The sequence below is a fragment of the Bidens hawaiensis genome, unplaced genomic scaffold (genome assembly GCF_021521415.1).
Source record: "Bidens hawaiensis isolate Kalapana, Puna unplaced genomic scaffold, B.hawaiensis_p1.1 tig00003022_1, whole genome shotgun sequence".
Taxonomy (NCBI): Eukaryota; Viridiplantae; Streptophyta; class Magnoliopsida; order Asterales; family Asteraceae; genus Bidens; species Bidens hawaiensis.
This window is the reverse complement of record NW_027491163.1, coordinates 2,047,449-2,068,944: the sequence shown is the minus strand read 5'-3', so window position 1 is coordinate 2,068,944 and position 21,496 is coordinate 2,047,449. Positions and strand designations below refer to the sequence as shown.

Below are 21,496 nucleotides of genomic sequence, written 5' to 3'. Positions count from 1 at the left end.
GCGGTGGTCAAGCGTTGGTAGCATTGGTAGTGATACGATGGTAGGGCGGCGGCAATGGTGGTGGACATTAGGCGGCGGTGGCGGCGGTGGCGGTGGCGGAGGTGGTGGCAACGACGACGGTGGCAGTCAGGTGGTGGTGGTAGAAATGGTGGTGGTGATAGTCGTTGTTAGGTGGTGGTGTTGTTGAGAAAGTAGGGTCAAGAGGGAATGGAATGGAAAAAAGATGGAAATGAATGGTTTTTATGAAATGGAATTCCATGTGTAATGGATGATTTCATTCCATTGAGCAACCAAACATCACTTTTGTCATTCCCACATAATGAATCATTTCATTCCCCCTGTCATTCATGCATGCCAAACGCTACCTTAGTTTTATACAAATTCACATTCAAAAAAAGTTATATACAAATTCATGAAGTAACCGGGTGACATTAATTTTGTTGTAATTTTTGGCTAGCTTCTTGTTATACTAGTTTTTGATTTGTTTCTTAATAAATCGGCCGTTAAAAAAAAGCAAATTCATGAAGTAAACGGTTGACATTAATTTTGTTGTTTTGGTTTGATAGACCTCACCACCATCACCTGCCTTTATCCCCACTATCTGTCTTGACCTCATCATCCTCAACCTCGATATTCTTGACCTCAACAATCTTGATCTCCGGAGCCTTATCCTTCTCAGCCTCTAGCTCGGTCATTCTGACACACCAACCCTCAAGTAGGGATGGCAATGGGTCTGGTTTGGGTCGGGATTAGGTATTCCCAAACCTATACCCGCTTATTAAAGTTCATTCCAAACCCGTCAGGTAATTACCACTCGTGTTTCGGGGATACCCATCGGGTTTTGAGTTTCTTATCGGGTTTTAACAAAATACCCACGAATATACCTGGCCCAACGCCCATCAGGTTTCTGTCGGCTTTACATATGACTATATGAGATTCATAACCACTTTATAAATCAATATGATACAACACATACAAACTTCGTTGTTCAATGTCTAATGTTTAAAACTAAACTTGGGTCAGTTTCGATCGTTTACGCGTTTAGAAAACAGGTATGACCATATAAACTCGGATAAGCATGTTGGTTGATAAAATTAGTAAATTTATATAGATAGATCATAGATTAGATGTCTGGATTCGCTACGGGGCTCATTTACGTTTATTCAATCTGGTTTGGAGAAAAACCTGCACAATTCATCCAAATTGTCCGGATTTCTCCCAAAAAGTTCGGTTTTACTTAATTAACCCAAAAATATAATTTTTGATCACTCCTGATGTTTTGATATTCCAACAAGTTCGTTAATCACGAACTCGTCGTTTTTATCATAAATGAATTTGTTTAACTTGTTTAACTTTCAAATTAGCATAATTAATTATTTGTTTATCATTAAATCATGAAAATTTATAGACTTATCAAGTAAAATATTTAGATTTTTATAAAAATATTTCTGGAATTATATATTGATTTAACCCATAAATCATCCGTTTATATCAAAAGATTTCAAAAAGATGCAAAAAAATTTCTGAGTGATCCACTCCCAAAACACCCTGTAAAATTTTCAGAACCTAACACTTTTTTCAAGTTACCTTTTCTAGCCAAAAACGACTATAAAAACTCGAATAAACATGAATCCATAAAACATAGCTAGGGTTATCCAAATGACCCCAAATTTCATATGTGATCATATTATGCCATACCTGAGTTCTCCACAAAATTTCATACTTTTTAAAGCATTTTAAGTATTTTTCTCAAATAAACGTCCCTAATCGGTAATAAATTCGCCAAATATTCTTGGATGGTCGAAAAATTATCAGATTTGGACAGGGACTCATTCATATGGTCCCTGATGTCCCTGCGAAGTTTCACAAGCTAAAAACAAGCACGTCATAATCTAATCCTAAATAGCCCCTAAACGAGTGTTTCGGCATTACCTTTGAGGTTTCCGTTCTTTCACTCAATTTTCCAGGTTCTTGTCCTCCTAAGTAAGTTAACTACAGGTCCTATATCATAAAACCAATCATGCATCATCAATAAATCAGCCTTGAAACTTAGGGGTTCGGTTAGGGTTTTAAACCGAACTTTTGAACCGTAAAAACGCAATTTAAACCCCTTAATCCGTATTTTTTTAACCATTTTAGGGTTTTTGCATGGTTAGAAATGATTTTTGATAATCAAAGATCAATATTTTTGGAAAAATCATAATCAAACATGCATAAAAATGATCAAGACAAGAAGATTACCTTAGGTTTTTTGTTGTGTGTGTGAAAGTCCAGAAAATATCAGTTAATATGTGTTGAAGAAGGTCTAAAAATATCTTAGGTATAATAATATATATGAAGAAAACTTAATGGGGGGGGGGGGGGGGATCCCCTTTTTAGCGGCCGACCCATTATGGGGCCCCCTCATTTTGGCCCACTTATCTCGTTTTACATGCCCGAACGTTAAATGCCGAGTCCAAATTTATTTCAGGTTCGCTTTTTTGACACGAAAAATATATTGGGTACAACAAACAGCACGAAAACGAGTGTTTTTCGGCCAATTTCTTGTAAATTTAGAAAAACATACTATTTTTTTTTTTTTGTAAAAATCAAATATATTTTCATGGATTGCTTAAAACATATAATTAAGTGTCCTGTAGGTCTTTTTTGGCTTAACGGATGATTCAATGCTTGTTTTGTAACTATCTTGATTGTTAAGATCATAGCAGGTAGTTAAACAAGTATGTTTTTATTTAACTGATTTGCTGTTGTAATAAGGCCATAACATCAATATGTTAGCTTATAATAAACGTATATCACTTATAGATGCCCCCGGGATATCTGGGTTATAAATAGACTCGTTTGATTATTCGTTTGTTTGGTACGTAATAATAAGCGGTTAATCGTTTAATCGGTAAATGCATACTAAGGTGTACCTAGTTTTGTCTCAAATGTCACATACGTCTCGTCGGACCCTTCCACTATGTGTATGCTTTTGTGTTTGCGTAACTTCCACCATAAAAACAGTAAACACGTTGCACATAATTCACGTATAATCATAAACAAGATGTGAGAATAATATTAACGCGAGTGATATGTGTGATCGATTTGTAAACAATTTCATAACTAACGAGATAAAAATTTGTGACATGCTACAACCCAAAAATATTAAAAGCATTAAAAAGGGGTTATGAAAAACTCACTTGTTAAGCGAGTCGAGAGCGAAAAATGCCTTTAAGCGAGTGAACCGAAAAAGTTCGGCCTATTGTTGAAAATCTGGGCTATTGGTATTAAGCACCTAGTTGAACATAATGTAGTTTATGTCGATTAGTATAAACCGATAATCGTACCGATAATCATGACTCATGAGATTAGAAACTTTATATGATGGAACAAAGTCTAACCTTTTTCAGGCAGAGATTGGATTCGTGTAATAAGCTTCTTTCGTCGGAAATAGGTATCCTTACGGCTACTCGAGGTATTATACCAAATATTATATGAAATTTAAAGAGATATCGAAGGATTTTGGACGAATAATTAAGCCCTGGATCACCTCCCTTTTATAGCAGATTTTTGGTTCTTTCGTGTATCGTGAAGACCACAAATAAAGGGTGTGGCATAGCGTAACGAGCTTATAGCTTCGCTGAGTTAGCCTTGGTGTAACACCCCGACAAAAGAGGAAACGTCTGAGTGTGACGTACAGATTGCTTAAACACACGTGACACTATTAGGTGATTATAATGACACTATTTCATTTAAAACATCATGTAACACAAGTTTATCAAATAATACAGGTTGTAAACAAATAAATAAACGAAATGATAAGTTGTTATTTGAATAACCTATAAGCATGCTATGTGTCTTATAACCTTCATCCTCGTATCTCTATACCTGTAGCATATGTATAAAATAAAGCCAGCTATGAACATAGCTGGTGAGAATCCCACAGTTTGATATAATACGTAAAAACCATACGATTCCATGAAAACTCGTGAAATGAGCACATAAGGTTTCTTTACACTCGATGCAATGGACCGAAGTGTAAAGAACAAACGAAGGTCCTTTCCAATTGGGGCTACCAACGTACTCGGATATGAAGTCCCTTTTCCACTCGATACAAATGGACCTGAGTGCAAAGGGAGGCGTATGATCATACTTATTGAGGCAACCACTTGAAATCCACGTATAAAACAAATAAGCATGTAAGCACACAAGTCCATGATATGAATTGTAGTTTGTAAGCAAAAATTGTAATTCTTGAAGTTTGATAATCAATACATGTGCCACCCCAAAATATGAAAACGTTTAAAAAGGGGCTGTGAGAAACTCACCTCGAAATCAAAGATAACTCGAAATATAAATCGAAAGCACAATAACGAAGCCGAAGCAACCGAACATATAGAACTATAAATAAAATAAAATACAAAAATGTAAAGGCTAGCTAATGGAATAGTAAGAGTTAAATAATTTGGTCAACGAAATATTGTATTATTTTAATGTTCTTTTATTATAATAAAGCATGTTATGGTATTCTAGTATTGTAAGATTATATTTAAACTTTAACGGAATTTTAATGTTTTAATTTAATTAAATATTATGTTTAACTTATTTTTGATTAATATCTTCACAATTATGAGAAATATAATGTTTGCATCTTACGGATTTTAAATGATAGCTTCAATCTCGATTTATGATGGTTAACGAAATCGAATAAGTTATCTTTAATGGTTTAACGAATTATTATTATCGGATTAAAGTTTAACGGAATAAAAGCTAACGAAAATATTAAAGTTAACAAACTGTATTATTTAAATATTTAAACTTTAACACTCATACAAAAGTTACGGTGGTTACGAGTCATGTCTTGAAAATAATTATGTTATTGGATGAAATATAAATCTACCAAATTTTAGTTAACAAAATAAAGTTTAACGATTTTACAAGCTAATGAATTTAAAGCTAATGGATTAAGGTTGACGAATTTTAAGTTAATGGTTTAAAGTTTATGAATTAAAATTTACTAATTGACGTTTAATGGATTAAAAGCTAATAAATTGAAATAACAGAAATATAAACAAAATTTTTGTCGGGTTAACAAAAGTGGAAGTTAGGTTTTAGATGAAAAACAATAAACTATAATTTAAAATTTATTTAGCTTATAAATAATTTTATTTAGTTTTAAACCAATTTTATTTGATTTAAAATCATTTAAATATTTATTTGGTTTAATATATAAAGAAAAGAATGGTTTTTAAATAAATAAAGAAAACAAGTGCACTGACGGTTCGAACCCGGGTCTGATGAGTGTTATCCACGGGTCTTAACCAGTTGACCCAGCTTACTACTGGACCCAAGTCTAATGAGTGTTATCCATGTGTCTTAACCAGTTGACCAAGCTTACTACTTGTTTGAGGAATAGGAACACAGTTATATAAATTATTATGTAAACTTTATCATCTTTATTGAAACCCTAGATCTCCAATCTCCGATTTAAATCCATGAATGTTAAAATTGATTTAGGGTTTTATTTTAAATGTTAATCGCGAATTAAAACCATATAACCATTACCTCTAATGTTTCCGGAAGGTATGTGAAACGAGATGACCGGAAAACAATCGGACAAATCATGGCTTTGGATTATACGAACTATATTGTGTTAATTGATGTTTGGGACGAGTTTAGATAATGATTTAGGGTCTATTTATACTTATAATTGGAGCGTGTCGACGTTAATTGCATTAATTTGATTAACCCAATTTCCGGCAGGAATGACGAGATTGATTTGGTGGTTATTGGTTGTTATTGCATAATTAAAATATTATTTATCGATGCTAATTGCCGACATAACGCGTTGAATTAATTTTACGGGTCAAAGATCGAGAATTTCGGGGTGTAATGGAGGTCGCCAAAAAATCTGCGCCGTCGCCGGCGGTCTAGTCGAAAAAACAGGGAGAGTCGGAGGGGTGGGGGGCTGGGTGGTGAGTTATATTATTTAATAATATAATTTGAATTATAATTAAACAAAAGGCCCCTGTACTTTCAATATGGATTCAAAAAGAGTTAAAACATATATTACAATCTAAACCTTGATCTTTTGAAATGAAATAAAAAGGTAATAAAAGTTAATTGTTTGGATAATTTTTTTCATATTATACACGCCTAGTTTGAGGATCGTTTAATTTTAAATCCCGGGGTTTTTGTTTATTGAACCAAACAAATAGAAAACAAACGAATGATAATTTTAAATCATCATGATTATTATATTAACGAACGACGTGCAAAATGTACAAAACGAACATGAGATATAAAATAATATATATATAACCAAAAACCGAGAATTAGAAATGGGTCGGGTTTTCGGGTTTGAAGAGTAACGAATGTTACATGATTCACAACTTTTGAGAATTTCGTCCCGAAATTAAAATAAAATAAAATTTTAAATAAAGAGACAACTCATATGAGGAGTTGTTTAAAAGTTTTAATGATTTTTTTATATACATATTTAGATAAAAACAATAACGTAAATCATTGAATGACCTAAAAGACGTCACAAATGAGAATATGGCGAGGACACTTATATATAGGATGTACCAGCGACGTATCCACCATGCCCTTATCATACTGCATTTGTCTCGTCTTTCAGAACCATTCCAAGTTTTGAGTTATTGCACACAACCGTACTTATTATGTATTCCATGCGAGTACTTGAATAATTACGTATCGACCCATAATTACCTTTATCGTCGGATGATACACATAATCCGTCCCATTGTGTGGGTTTTAAAATGTATATGAATAAAAACAATAAGTTCTTATGTGAAAACTTGGATATCAAGAACGATGAACTATAGAAATCAAAATTAATAAAATATATAAACAAATCCTTGAGGTTAAAGATAAGCAAAAACATTAGGTCCAAATAAATGAAATCGTTGAAGTTTAGACGAAATAGCAATGTAATTGAAGTTCGAATGAAATAAACGAGATTCTAGAGTAACCTAGAATAATAATAACGAATGGAAGCGTTAAAGTCATGAATATCAGCATAATTAAACGAAACATTAACATCAAGAATAACAAAATAAATACATGTGACATTGGGCCAACGACATATAAATGTGTAAGTCGGTACAGTATTGGGTTCGTGATTAAAACAGATACCGAAACTTTAGTAACAGAACATAGTAAGTTCTTGGAGTCAATAATGACTTGATAAACAAATGAAAATTTTCCAATAAAATAACAATGTGAATTAAAAGTCACATTGAGATTAAGAATCACATAATACATAATCAAAACTTCGTGATCAAAATGAAACATTCGTCTCAAATTGATAGAACATTGAAATCAAGAATACATAATTGAAATTTCAAGATCAAGATAAAACATTGGTTAAATTGATAAAACAAAATAATAATTCGAATAAAATGTTGAGTGAAAATAGAACAAATCACACAATCAAAACGATTCATGTAACAATAAGAAACTCAACACGTATATAAACATGTTCATAGTCCCCACTTACACTAAACGATTACGTTTTTGGGAAATCGGTTATAAACCACGAGAAATAACAGAGTAACCCGATTCAAAAATGCAACCATGAATGAAAGTAGTACACTAATTAACGAATAACCAAACTCAATATTAACTTTGTAAACAACCTTTTAAAGAAATCGATATCTAATATTATTTCGATACTGTCCAAACAAAATATATATATATAATAATATATGTATATAAAGAAGAAAGAAAGGAACTCAAAGTTAGCTTGCGACGCTTGTCTTCTCGAAGATGGATTGCGGTATGAAAATTATTATGGGGGCGATGGTATGACTTATTAACTCGAAACTCGTTGGTGTGAAAAGGAAGAGGAAAAGAAGCGATTGTTGAGCTTCGTTTAAATTTGTGAAAATCAATTGTAAAAACGTGATGTTTTTTTTAACTAAAATAATAATAATAATATTGATAATAATTTGCAAAGAAACATTTAGTAAGTACTAAAGTTTGTGAAACTTTATAAGACCTTTTAGTGTAAAAGATTTTCTGTCGGGTTGTGTCTTATGAAAACACTATGGAGGATCGTCAAATATTATAACTGTTATAGTGATAATATTTTTATTAACATGGCTCACGGATCTAACAAGTATGTAGAAGTTGGTTATTGAGTGAAAGGTGATAAGATTAATTTGTAACAAAAAGAAATAATAATAATCTTATTTTAAAGATCTTTTTTTAGGAATAATAATAATAATAACAACAACAACAACAATGATAATAATAATAATAATAATAATAATAATAATAATAATAATAATAATTTTTAAGAAGATAATAATAATAATAATAATAATAATAATAATAATTATAGTAATAATAATGATGGTAATAATAATGATTGTACGAGTAGTAATAATATTGGGGATAACCCATTTGGTTAAAATGAGATTTCTTTTAGAAAAATATCTTGATTATACGAAATATATATGGATATATATTTGTTAATTGACAATTTAAAATAACCGAGATTTGATTTTTCACATATAGAAATAAACGTGGAAAATTATGTATGAAAATTTATATATTTAAAATTTAGGAATAGTTGATGAGTTTGAAAAGACTAGGTATTGATGTCGGAAAACGAATAAACTTTTTAGTAGTCAAGGGATGTGGGGTAAGGTATGGCATGGCGGAAACAAGTTAGGCTTTATAACGGGTGTGCTTGAGTTAATGCATGGTAGCGAGCATGAGGTAAGACATAAGGTGGGGAATAAATGGTTGGGTAACAAGTCGTGGGAATAAAGGTGTTGTGTTGAGTATGTATAGTTATGAGGCGAAAGTTGATGAGTTGGTCGAACTTAACACTATTTGGGACATTTTGACATTGCGGTAGCGGAGTGGGAGAATCGTCCGTGTAATACAAATAGTGGGTTCTTGTGTAAATACCTCGGTTGGGTTGGGTTTGAGTATCCAAGTGTCAGGTTGGGTTTGGATTTACTTAGGTATGGCTTTGAGGTTTGAATGTATTGTTGTGGTTGGTAATGAATCTTGGTTTGTCATGGTCGGGATTGCGATGGTCAAATGCTTGATGATTTGGGGTTGTCGTTTTGTGGTTTGAGTTTCGAGGGTAACGTCGAGGAAAGCGAGAAGGCATGCTACAAAGCACGAGATGGAGTGTAAATATGAAATTCTTATCAAAAATCAAAAGAAACTTTACATGAAAGATTCCTAAAATCGGAATCAATCTTTATAAATAATAAAGATGAAATCGTATGAAGCAAAAGTTGAAATCAAAATTGAAATGCTTATAAGTTTTCGCATTTCAATAATAATCTAATTAATTATGGAATAAACATATGAAAAAATATATATCAAATTTTGAAATAAAAACATGGAATTAGTACAAACTTAATATAAGTATGAAATCAAATTGAAATCGAGTGTTTATGTACCACAGTAAATTTTTGAATTTTCAATTAAAACCATAATTATAAACGAATTATGTAAAGAAAATGATCTGAAAATCGACAATTCATGCATCACCATGAATTTTCGAATTCTCAATTTTAAAACACAGAGGAAATGAGTATTGAAAATCGACTATTCATGTATCACCATGACTTTTCGAATTTTAAATTTTAAACCCGAAACAGTAAATGAGTATATAAATAAAGAAAACAACTTGAAATTCGACAATTCTTGTAATAGGACGACTTTTAGAAGTTTCAGTGAATATATAACCACAGAAAACGAATTAAAAAAACTCGACTATTCACATAACTCAATGGCTTTTCAAAACTATAATATGAACAATTAAGTCTTTGGAATCACACGTTGTATAAATCATTATAATTTGTATGTTCCAATAAAAATAAAAATGTGTAATCAAATCGAACCGAAAGTTAGGTATTCGTGTATCACCACGACTTGACAGACTTTCAGTTAAAACGTATAAATCAAAATACATAATCAAATCGAGCCAAAAGCTGGTTATTCGTGTGTCACCACTACTTGTCAGACGTTTAGTTAAAACACATTGTAAAACATTGAGGGTCGGAGTCACACTTCGCATGAACCACCATGACTTGTGTGACATCCTAAGGAGTGCAACCATATCCTTATCACAAAGGGGACGTGGTCTTTAAGAAGATGAAATATCGGAACACCGAATTTGAAAATTGCTTGAAATTGCTTTTGAGAAAACTTGTTTTAGGCCTAAGCCTTGGACTTGTATGTGTGTGTACTTATGTTCATGAAGCGTAAATGAAATCAGCAGTATAGTAATACAGTAATAGTAAGTGCGTTTAAACAATCAAGTAAAAGCTTACTTAATTTTATCATGCAACCTAAACAGTTAACAAATAAGCTATAGCTACCTAAAACACTACGTCTAATGTCCTATCTTATAGCCACGGCTCTAATATCAATCTGTAACACCCCGGCTAAAGCGGAAACGCCTGAGTGTGACGTACAGATTGCTCAAGCACACGTGACACTATTAGGTGATCATAATGACATTATTTCGTTTAAAACGTCATGTAACACAAGTTTATCAAATAATACAAGTTGTAAACAAATAAATAAATGAAACGATAAGTTGTTCTTTGAATATCCTATAAGCATGCTATGTGTCTTCTAACCTTCATCCTCGTATCTATATACCTGTAGCATATGTATAAAATAAAGTCAGCTATGAACATAGCTGGTGAGAATCCCACAGTTTGATATAATACGTAATAACCATACAATTCCATGAAAACTCGTGAAATGAGCACATAAGGTTTCTTTACCCTTGATGCAATGGACCTGAGTGTAAAGAACAAACGAAGGTCCTTTCCAATTGGGGCTACCAACATACTCGGATATGAGGTCCCTTTTCCACTCGATACAAATGGACCTGAGTGCAAAGGGAGGCGTATGATCATACTTATTGAGGCAGCCACTTGAAATCCACGTATAAAACAAATAAGCACGTAAGCACACAAGTCCATGATATGAATTGTAATTTGTAAACAAAGATTGTAATTCTTGAAGTTTGATAATCAATAATATGCCACCCCAAAATATGAAAACGTTTAAAAAGGGGTTCTGAGAAGCTCACCTCGAAATCGAAGATAACTCAAAATATAAATCGAAAGCACAATAACGAAGCCGAAGCAACCGAACATCTTGAACTATAAATAAAATAAAATACAAAAATGTAAAGGCTAGCTAATAGGATAGTAAGAGTTAAATAATTTGGTCAACGGAATATTGTATTATTTTAATGTTCTTTTATTATGATAAAGCATGTTATGGTATTATAGTACTGTAAGATTATATTTAAACTTTAACGGAATTTTAACGTTTTAATTTAATTAAATAATATGTTTAACTTATTTTTGATTAATATCTTCACAATTATGAGAAATATAATGTTTGTATCTTACAGATTTTAAATGATAGCTTCAATCTCGATTTATGATGGTGAACGAAATTGAAGAAGTTATCTTTAATGCTTTAAGGATTTATTATTATCGAATTAAAGTATAACGGAATAAAAGCTAACGAAAATATTAAAGTTAACGAATTATATTATTTAAATATTATAAATTTAACACTCATACGAAAGTTACGGTGTTTACGAGTCATGTCTTGAAAATAATTATGTTATATGATGAAATATAAATCTACCCAATTTTAGTTAACAAAATAAAGTTTAACGATTTTAAAAGATAATGAATTTAAAGCTAATGGATTAAGGTTGACGAATTTTAAGTTAATGGTTTAAAGTTTAAGAATTAAAATTAACTAATTGACGTTTAATGGATTAAAAGATAATAAATTGAAATAACAGAAATATAAATAAAATTTTTGTCGGGTTAACAAAAGTGGAAGTTAGGTTTTAGATGAAAAATAATAAACTATAATTTTAAATTTATTTAGCTTAAAAATAATTTTATTTAGTTTTAAAACAATTTTATTTGATTTTAAATCATTTAAATATTTATTTGGTTTAATATATAAAGAAAAGAATGGTTTTTAAAAAATAAAGAAAACAAGTGTACTGATCTGGTTCTGATGAGTGTTATCCCTGTGTCTTAACCGGTTGACCCAGCTTACTACTTGTTTGAAGAATAGGAACTCATCATCTTCATTGAAACCCTAGATCTTCAATCTCCGATTTAAATCCGTGAACCTTAAAATTGATTTAGGGTTTTGTTCTAGATGTTAACCGCGAATTAAAACCATATAACCATTACCTCTAATGTTGCCGGAAGGTATGAGAAACGAGATGGCCGGAAAACGATCGGACAAATCATGGCTTCGGATTATACGAACTATATTGTGTTAATTGATGTTTGGGACGAGTTTAGATAATGATTTAGTGTCTATTTATACTTGTAATTGGAGCGTGTCGACGTTAATTGCATTAATTTGATTAACCCAATTCCTGGCGGGAATGACAGGATTGATTTGGTGGTTATTGGTTGTTATTGCATAATTAAAATATTAGTTATCGATGCTAAATGCCGAGATAACGTGTTGAATTAATTTTACGGGTCAAAGATCGAGAATTTTGGGGTGTAATGGAGGTCGCTGGAAAAATCTGCGCCGTCGCCGGCGGTCTAGTCGGAAAAACGGGGAGGACCGGAGGGGTGGGGGGCTGGGTGGTGAGTTATATTATTTAATAATATAATTTAAATTATAATTACACAAAAGGCACCTGTACTTTCAATATGGATTCAAAAAGAGTTAAAACATATATTACAATCTAAACCTTGAACTTTTGAAATGAAATAAAACGGTAATAAAGTTACTTGTTTGGATAATTATTTTTTTCTTATTATACACACCTAGTTTGAGGATCGTTTAATTTTAAATCCCAGGGTTTTTGTTTATTGAACCAAACAAATAGAAAACAAACGAATGATAATTTTAAATCATCATGATTATTATATTAACGAACGACGTGCAAAATTTATGAAACGAACTTGAGATATAAAATAATATATATAACCAAAAACCAAGAATTAGCAATGGGTCGGGTTTTCGGGTTTGAAAAGTAACGAATGTTACACTTAGCTTTGCCACGTGGTAGGAAACGTGTCATGTGTGCTTAACTATCATGTCGTGTAGCGTGATGGGTTATTTAAGTACCCGTCAGATAGCTCGAAAAACACTAGAATTTTCTGGATAATTATAGGCCTTCGCATATCGCGATGAGGCTTATCTCCACCCGTCGCGCAGCGCAATGGAAATAAAAATTTTGTTTTTCACCATCAAATCGTCACATTGCACCTATCGCACTTCACCCGGTGCCCGTGCCTGTGTGTGTCGGGTGCTTCGTCCCCTTGCTAAAGCCACTGAGTGTGTCTTGTTATACAAGAATAGTATCATGTGAGTCCTTTTCCTTATAAGAAGCTTACAAGTTTTTCTTCCTAGTGATGTGGGACAAGTTTTCTATTCTTATATATATATATCCATGTGGGATAACTTCACTTTCTTCTTTCACCCATGCGGGATAAACCCACCTTCTTATTTCTTCAAAGTGGGATAATTCACTTTCCCTTTTGCTTATATTTTGATATGTTACAGAGAACCATCTTGGTCTACGTGATGGAGCCCTCCCTGGCCAGTCGTGATACGCGACCAACCCATCTGTTAAGGGTTTTTGGTTCAAAACTCGGTTTTAATGTCTATTAACACCAATTCAAACACATTCAAACGATTTTTAACTCATATTATTATTATTATAAAACATGTTTCAACTCTCAAAACTTTGTTTCAACTAAATTGATTATGTTTAATGGTCAACCCAAAGACTTTATGCACTTTTAAACACTCTTGACCAATTCAAATTAAGTTTGCAACCTCCTTGACCTTGTTCAAGTATAAAGTAGACCCTCATTTCCCTATATACAACTTTGCCACACCTCAATCTATAAAAATTATTGTGTACTCCAAGCTAATTTTGTATTAATATCAAGTTTGACTTTCAAAAGTCAAACCGTGAAGTTAAAGACTTTTTCTCTTTTCTTCTTATTCTTCCTTCGATTATGTTATATGTTGTTTTCCAACATGTTGGGTTTGTTTAAAATAAAATACTTTGTGAAGACAACTTGTCATAAGTGGTTCATCGAAAGTGAACCAGACTCGTTAATGCACTTATTTAGTTCGTCTTAGTTATTTTTAATATTTAACATATAACAACAAATTTTTTCTTCATCTTCTAAAAAAATAATATTTATCAAGACGGAAATGAGCACAGCATAAAAAGCGAGTTGGGTCCGACAAAAAATGAACCACTCGGTTAAACTCATTCTGGGTTCATTTATGATTTTTCTTGAAACAAGCCTGACTTAGTAACATAACTAACAATTATTATAACCAACTTTTTATAAATCACTAAAAAGAACTAACTTATACATATTACGACAAAATAGCTAAAATGGGCAATTATAAAGGATATATATATATATATATATATATATATATTCTTTCAAAAGCATTGAAACACTAACCCGTGAACCGAATTCGTGTAAGTCTTAAGTTTCATTTCATTTTCTTGAATCCTATTTTGAACCTAGAAATATTTTCTAGGGCTGCTCGTCAAACCGAACTCGTCTGGTTCAGCTCGCTTAAATGCACAGTTCGCTTTACTCACTTACTTTAGCATGTGAGTTTTTCATAACCCTGTTTTAAGGTGTTACAATATTTTTGTGGTGTAGCACGTCATAATTTTTACCTCGTTATTATGCACTTGTTTACAAACCGATTTGCATTATATCAATCGTGTTAATATTATTCTCTCATACTTTTTATGATACATACGCGAATTATGTTCGGTGTGTTTACTGTTTTTATGGTAGAAGAAACGCATACGCATTGTGGGAGGGTCCGACGGGACGTACATGCGCCGCCTAACGCTTTAACTTCAGTTGTTATGCTTGGTGGTTCTCAATTCCCTATTACTTCAGCTTTGGCTAAAGGAATAGGAGGAAGGCATTATTTTCTTTCATTTACTTATGTCAGAATACTTATTGCATGATAATTGTTGAATCACACACACACACATATAAATATACACATATGTGTATGTATATATATAGGGGATGGATAATTTGAGAACTTGCTGAGTTTTAAGAATTTTAAAAATCTCATTTTAACTACACATTTAATTATATAGATTAGATTATGTGGTTGAGATTAAATTTGATTAAAAAAATTAAGTAGGAGAGGGAATAAAGATGTACAGTGATTACACTAATTTAAACGTCCGTTACAGCTATGTAAAATGTCGACTCGATGCGTAAAAAATGTTGAATTTTCTACGTACATGTAACCTACATATATTACATATATGCAAAAAAACGTGCTACAGGTTAATACGATGAACTGCAAGGACAAGAAAACTAGATCAACCTTAGGTTTTACTTAAATGAATAAAAATTGTTTCATTTTGATGTAATGTTATTTGTCTAATTATCGAAATATTTATGTACTTGTTAAGCTTATGCAATGGAATAAATATATTTTTTCCCTATTAATAGTGTTATAAGCTTACGAATGATCTATACGTTACACTTGTGTGTGTTCCGTTTAAAGCCAGGTTTTACAATATAAAATCTTGTTTTTATAATTTGACGATTTTACTAACTGGGTTGCATTTCCAAAGGCTAATACAAACCAAAGCATAATAATAATAATAATAATAATAATAATAATAATAATAAGTTACTAAAACATATAAAACACAAATGAAAGTTAATTTAATAAAAATACAACAAATGAAATTAAACACATAACCTTTGATTTCATACAAAAACATTTTTATCATTGCATCAATGAGTTGCTAGGTTAGAGCCAGTGCTTCACACGAATGAAAAATATAATAAAAATAAAAAATTATTATATGTAATATTAAATTCAATTGTTTCATATAATAATTTTTATTTATGAATTTTTTTTATTAAGTTTTCGATATATTATGCACTATAATTTTAAGTTGAAAACTATATCTTGATGTTTGATTTATTTCAAATAAAACATTCATACCGATATTGTTATATTAAATATTGTGTGTATAAAAATGTTATTTATAACAAAATGTTATTACAAATTTAAAAACTAAATTTACAAAGACTAAGGCTTTGTTGCAAAAGAAAATAAATAAAAATATATTATATTTTAAAATAAAGAGAGACACGATGAACAATCTTAAATGGTTGTGTTAAAGAGATATGAGAAGACAATGCCATATTGTGAATTATGAACATGTTAACAATTAAATATAATTTTGGTTTTATATTTGAAGAGAAATCATATTTATATATGTTAAGTTGAAATCAAACATAATTACCATTTTAGTGGAGTTGGTAAGCATATTTGGTTTGAAACATGAGATCTTGAGTTCGAAACCCGTATCACACAATAATATATTTTTTCAAAATTTTATAAAGCCTTCGAGTCATGAGTTATAATAGAAAAACGGGTCATGGGTCATAATATAATAGGAAATAGTGACATGACATCTACTTGGCATCTTATGTTGAGTGCCTAGTTAAATGCCATGTGGACCACTTGTGTTGCTTTAATAATATAGTTAGATTAGATTAGATTAGATTTTATAGATTTATTTAAAAAAAAAATTATGTATAAGATATATTAACTTTTTTGTTAACAGTTATGTGCATCTTGAAAGAATGGGTCTGAGTCCGCCCATCCTTGACCCCCTTCAGGCCGACCCTACTTTAAGCCTTCAAAAATGTTGAGACAACTACACGTTTCAAATGAGCGCATGACGGGCATATAACCAAAATGGTGCATGTCACCTCAATAAGTTCACAAGTTTCTCGATTGATTTTTGTTCTATTTCGCTAATAAACTTGGTTCATGTATGAACTAAACAATATGAATATGCGAACCTTACTAAAGTTGAAGTATGCTTTTCCCTTTTTCATATATTTTGTATCCGGTTAAAAGTTTATAAAAACTAGGTTAGCATTCCGTATAACACATATGTGAAACATATATAAAACGTCAAATATACATATATGAATTACATAATGAACATTATAATTTAAAAGTATAAGGTATTACATAACAAATAATGAATGGGTCAATCATTTAAAACATTAATAACACATATCATTTTTCCTAAAATACCTAGGTTATTAAGAATAATTTGTATTTGTATTTTAAAATAAAACAAAATGGAAAGTTGTGAATCTATATCTATTATGAAAAAGAGAAGGTTAGCATTAATTCATCATATTATAGCTGGTAAGCCACAAACATTTAAATTAAAAAGAATGATAGTGTGTTTGATTCCCATCAACAATATAATTTTCATTTTATCATTCCAGTTTAATTAAATCAAAATAGATAATGAACTGGAATTTGCATAACACTACCCTAGCCCGCTACCGTAACATAAGGGGATAGGGTACACTACCCCATCAATTTACTCGAATTACTCCCCTAATTCCTAATAATACTTTAAGGGGGCGTTTGGGGTTGCTTATTTTTACCAACTTGTAACTCATTAATTTTTTGAAAGACAATAAAGTGTTTGAGATTGCTTTTGATATGAGATGAAAAAATTAATAAGTTACACTTTATAATTTATTAATTTATTGAAAAATGATAAGAAGGTAAAATAAGGGATTCAAACACCCCCAAATTCATTGAATTCACATATGTTAATATCATTCCATTAAAACCTACATACAAAACAACAAGAACCATACCCGGTATAAATTCTACCAATAGCAAAACTGTTAACAGAGTCTGAAGAGGGTGAGATATAAGCAAACCCTACCTCTATCCCAAAGAATAAAGATTTTGCTTCTAGAGAGACCTCTTGCTCTAAAACCTATGCATGGGATTAAACAAAAAGTTAAAATCTACATACAAAAGTTAAAAGGAAAAAGAGAAAAAAAAGAAAAAGAAAAGGTTAATGTGGTGTTTTACAAGTAATGAATGAGTCAAACCATTTTCACCGCGTCACTGTCTCCAACTCTTCTTGATACCAAATTCAATTCATTTCATTTCCAACACACACACAGAGCCCATCAATGGCCGGCGCACGCGAAGAGAACGTGTACATGGCGAAACTCGCGGAACAAGCCGAACGCTACGAAGAGATGGTGGAATTCATGGAAAAAGTGGTGGCCGCCGCCGAAGAACTGACCATCGAAGAGCGTAACCTCTTGTCGGTGGCCTACAAGAACGTGATAGGCGCACGCAGAGCCTCGTGGCGCATCATCTCGTCCATCGAGCAGAAGGAGGAGAGCCGAGGTAACGACGGACACGTGTCCGCCATCCGTGAGTACAGATCGAAGATCGAGTCGGAGCTGTCGTCGATCTGCGAGGGGATACTGAAGCTGCTGGACTCGAAGCTGGTGGGATCTGCGAGTAACGGTGATTCGAAGGTGTTTTATTTGAAGATGAAGGGGGATTATTATAGGTATTTGGCAGAGTTTAAGACTGGATCTCACCGGAAGGAGGCTGCTGAGAATACTCTTAATGCTTATAAGGCTGCTCAGGTTACCCTTTCGTTTCTTAGATTTATGAGATTGAGTTGTGTGGCTAGATGCATACTAATGTTGGGATTTTGTTAATTGGAAGTTTAATTTTATCTAACAGATCAGATCCATGATGAGTTAGTTAATCACTCAATCATGATCATACATTAATGTTAAGTATTTCACCTTCCACTTTTGCAGGATATTGCAAATGCAGAACTAGCTTCCACCCATCCAATCCGACTAGGACTGGCACTCAACTTCTCGGTGTTCTACTATGAGATCCTGAATTCGCCCGACCGTGCTTGTAATCTTGCAAAACAGGTGTGTGTTTAACCAATTTAATTAAACAAAAACCTGACTTGATGTATAAAATCACTGAAAGTTTGATGGCTTTCTGTTGTTGAGGCTTTTGATGAAGCAATAGCTGAACTGGATACACTAGGAGAAGAGTCTTACAAGGACAGCACTCTTATTATGCAGCTTCTTCGTGATAACCTCACGTTGTGGACTTCTGATATGCAGGTATTCTTGTCGAATAAATAATAATCAAACTACTAGTCTATGACGGTTTCGGTTGAATATTATTTCTAATTATTGGTTGTTATGACAGGATGACAGTGCTGAAGAAGCAGCACCAATCAAGGCTGATGAGTAATAATGATTCAAAAACCTGTTTGTTTATGCCATTGAAATTGCTACACTTTAGCTTGCTTGTCATTTTCATCTTTCAGTTATGCTTCCTTCTTTCCCATTTGGTTTTCTTAAATGCATTTCGTTTGGGTTTCCTTGATTGCTGAGAGTTGGATATTTAGGTGGCAAAACGGGTTTGGGTTGGGTAACGAACCGGTTGAAATGGGTCTGGGTTAAAAGGGCCATGGGTCGAGTTGGCCTAAAAAGAAAATAAATTGTAGATTTCTTTTTTCTATTTGGTTTGGTTGAGATTTATTTTTTTTCTTCAAATTAGTTATAAACGTCAATCCTTGCTTATAAACGTCATTTCATTATATATATATTTTTTTATAAAACCCAGCAGGTGGGATAAGCCACAATCAACCATCCTTGCTTCGAAACCCTAATCATGAACGCCATCTCCAACTTTTCTTTTAAAGATACTAGAGATGGGCATGGGTTAAGTGAGTCGGATTTGGTGCGGTTGAGCAAATCATTTAGTGTAAAGTTTTCGCAATGACATTAATTAACGCGGCGGTAACTTTGGTTTCTTTGATGATTAGGGATGAGATGGTTTCAAAGGTCTTGTAGTTTTGAGTAGTACTAGCGAGTAACCACTCCGTCCTCAAGGGTAAGTTTGTCCTTCCATGGAGGCTTGATGGACGATAATGAAAGCACCATTGATATGAAGCCTATTTAAGACACCTAGTCTCCCAAAGTAATAGACTAGAATAGTGAACACTTTGAAACCAATTTTCTGATCAATCTTTTCTACCTTCTAATTTAATGCTTCAAACGAGTTAAATAGGCAACAAACAAATAAACGTGGGTAACCAAATGCATGCAGAATAGTAAACATGGTCCTAATCTATTGCAGTTACACCAATGAAGGATAACTATTTTGAAATGCTGATGCGGTGATGGAGAACGTGTGAGATGAGGATGTGGAATGTATCATTGGGTATATTCCCGCGGCGGATCCAGAAAATTTTCTTGTAGGGGCCGGAAAACTTTTGGGTCAGTATTCAGTTGCTTATCGCTATGTAAATTTTTCTTCGATCCGGTTCGGTTGTACGGGTCGGGTCAAATCGGTATATAATTTATTTTCGATCCGCTTTGGTCGTTTAAGTCAGGTTAAGTCGGGCCGGGTCATATAAAAAAAGAAAATCACACAACATATCATATTACCATATAACCAAAAAATATATATGATACGTCATAATTAAAATACAATATATTTATAGATGTTTTCTATGAGTCTTTATTTTTTTGTATCTAATCATAACATCATTCGCTCGATATTCATATATTAAAAAATATAAAAGCAAAACAAATGCTTATTAAAAGTTAATAAGTTAATTAATCATATACGAAATAAATGGGCAAGTAATTTTGGGAAAACAACATACCGACTTTTATTATATATTTGGTTATAAGTAAACTAACTCAGAAATAAATAAATAAATATTTTGTTGACATTATCTTTATTTTCACATCTCCTATTAAATTTTGATAAAATAATAGGCTGTGAAAGAGAGTTAAATGTTAAATTAGGTCATCTTCTTTCTTTTCTTTTTTAACTACAACATGAGAATACTTTTTTGTGCCTGGCTGTCTATAAAATATGGTTGGTTTACTATTTTCTTTTCATCTCAAGTTCTCTCTGTTGGTGGTCGTTCTCAAATCCACATATATACCGGAGTTTTACACATATATACCTCTAAAAAAATTTTTCTAACAAGGGTCGGCCGACCCCCTACCACTAAGGTACCTCCATCACTGGTATGCTCCTCTTTTTGGCGTTTCCCTTTGACGTTTTGGCTTATTTAAGTTCGTGTGCGGATCTGACCCGAATTTGAGACCATATCTCTTCAATCGTTAACAATTGAAGGAATAAAAAGAAAAAGCGAATGAGATCATAATTGTACCATTGTTTCTAATAATTAAACTTTCAATCTACTTAGGTGTACCTTCGATTTAGATGTTTTGATCTTATATAATGAATACAAGATTGAGTGAATGTGGCATTAATATAAAGGTGAGGAACCATTTTTGTACTTTATTGCCGTTAGTTAACGGCGTTTAACAGGAATACAAAGAAAACGACTTTCGAAACGTCTTCCCTTTTGTGCATGTTTGGGTTCCCTTGGAAAGGATCTACACTATCGTAGTGGACTGGTGGGTACTTAAAGCCTAGTACTCGATGGGTCTTACCATAAATTCTTCTAATTCATAATAGTAATCCGAATCCCGCCCAATTCATTATCAAAATGCGAAGACTAGAGTGGTTATAGTTTAGGGCTTAGGCCCTGTTATAGATTGTTATTACTTATTAG

The 21,496-nt window shown here is 32.3% G+C and overlaps 1 protein-coding gene across 1 annotated transcript; it reads left to right on the top strand.

Annotated features, from left to right (window-relative positions):
* Nucleotides 1-18,038: 18,038 nt before the first annotated feature.
* On the top strand, nucleotides 18,039-19,256 carry LOC143622096 (14-3-3-like protein). Its single transcript, XM_077093339.1, has 4 exons — nucleotides 18,039-18,509; nucleotides 18,690-18,812; nucleotides 18,897-19,013; nucleotides 19,102-19,256. The coding sequence occupies exons 1-4, from the start codon at nucleotides 18,039-18,041 to the stop codon at nucleotides 19,144-19,146; spliced, it is 756 nt and encodes a 251-aa protein (XP_076949454.1). The 3' UTR covers nucleotides 19,147-19,256.
* Nucleotides 19,257-21,496: the final 2,240 nt, after the last annotated feature.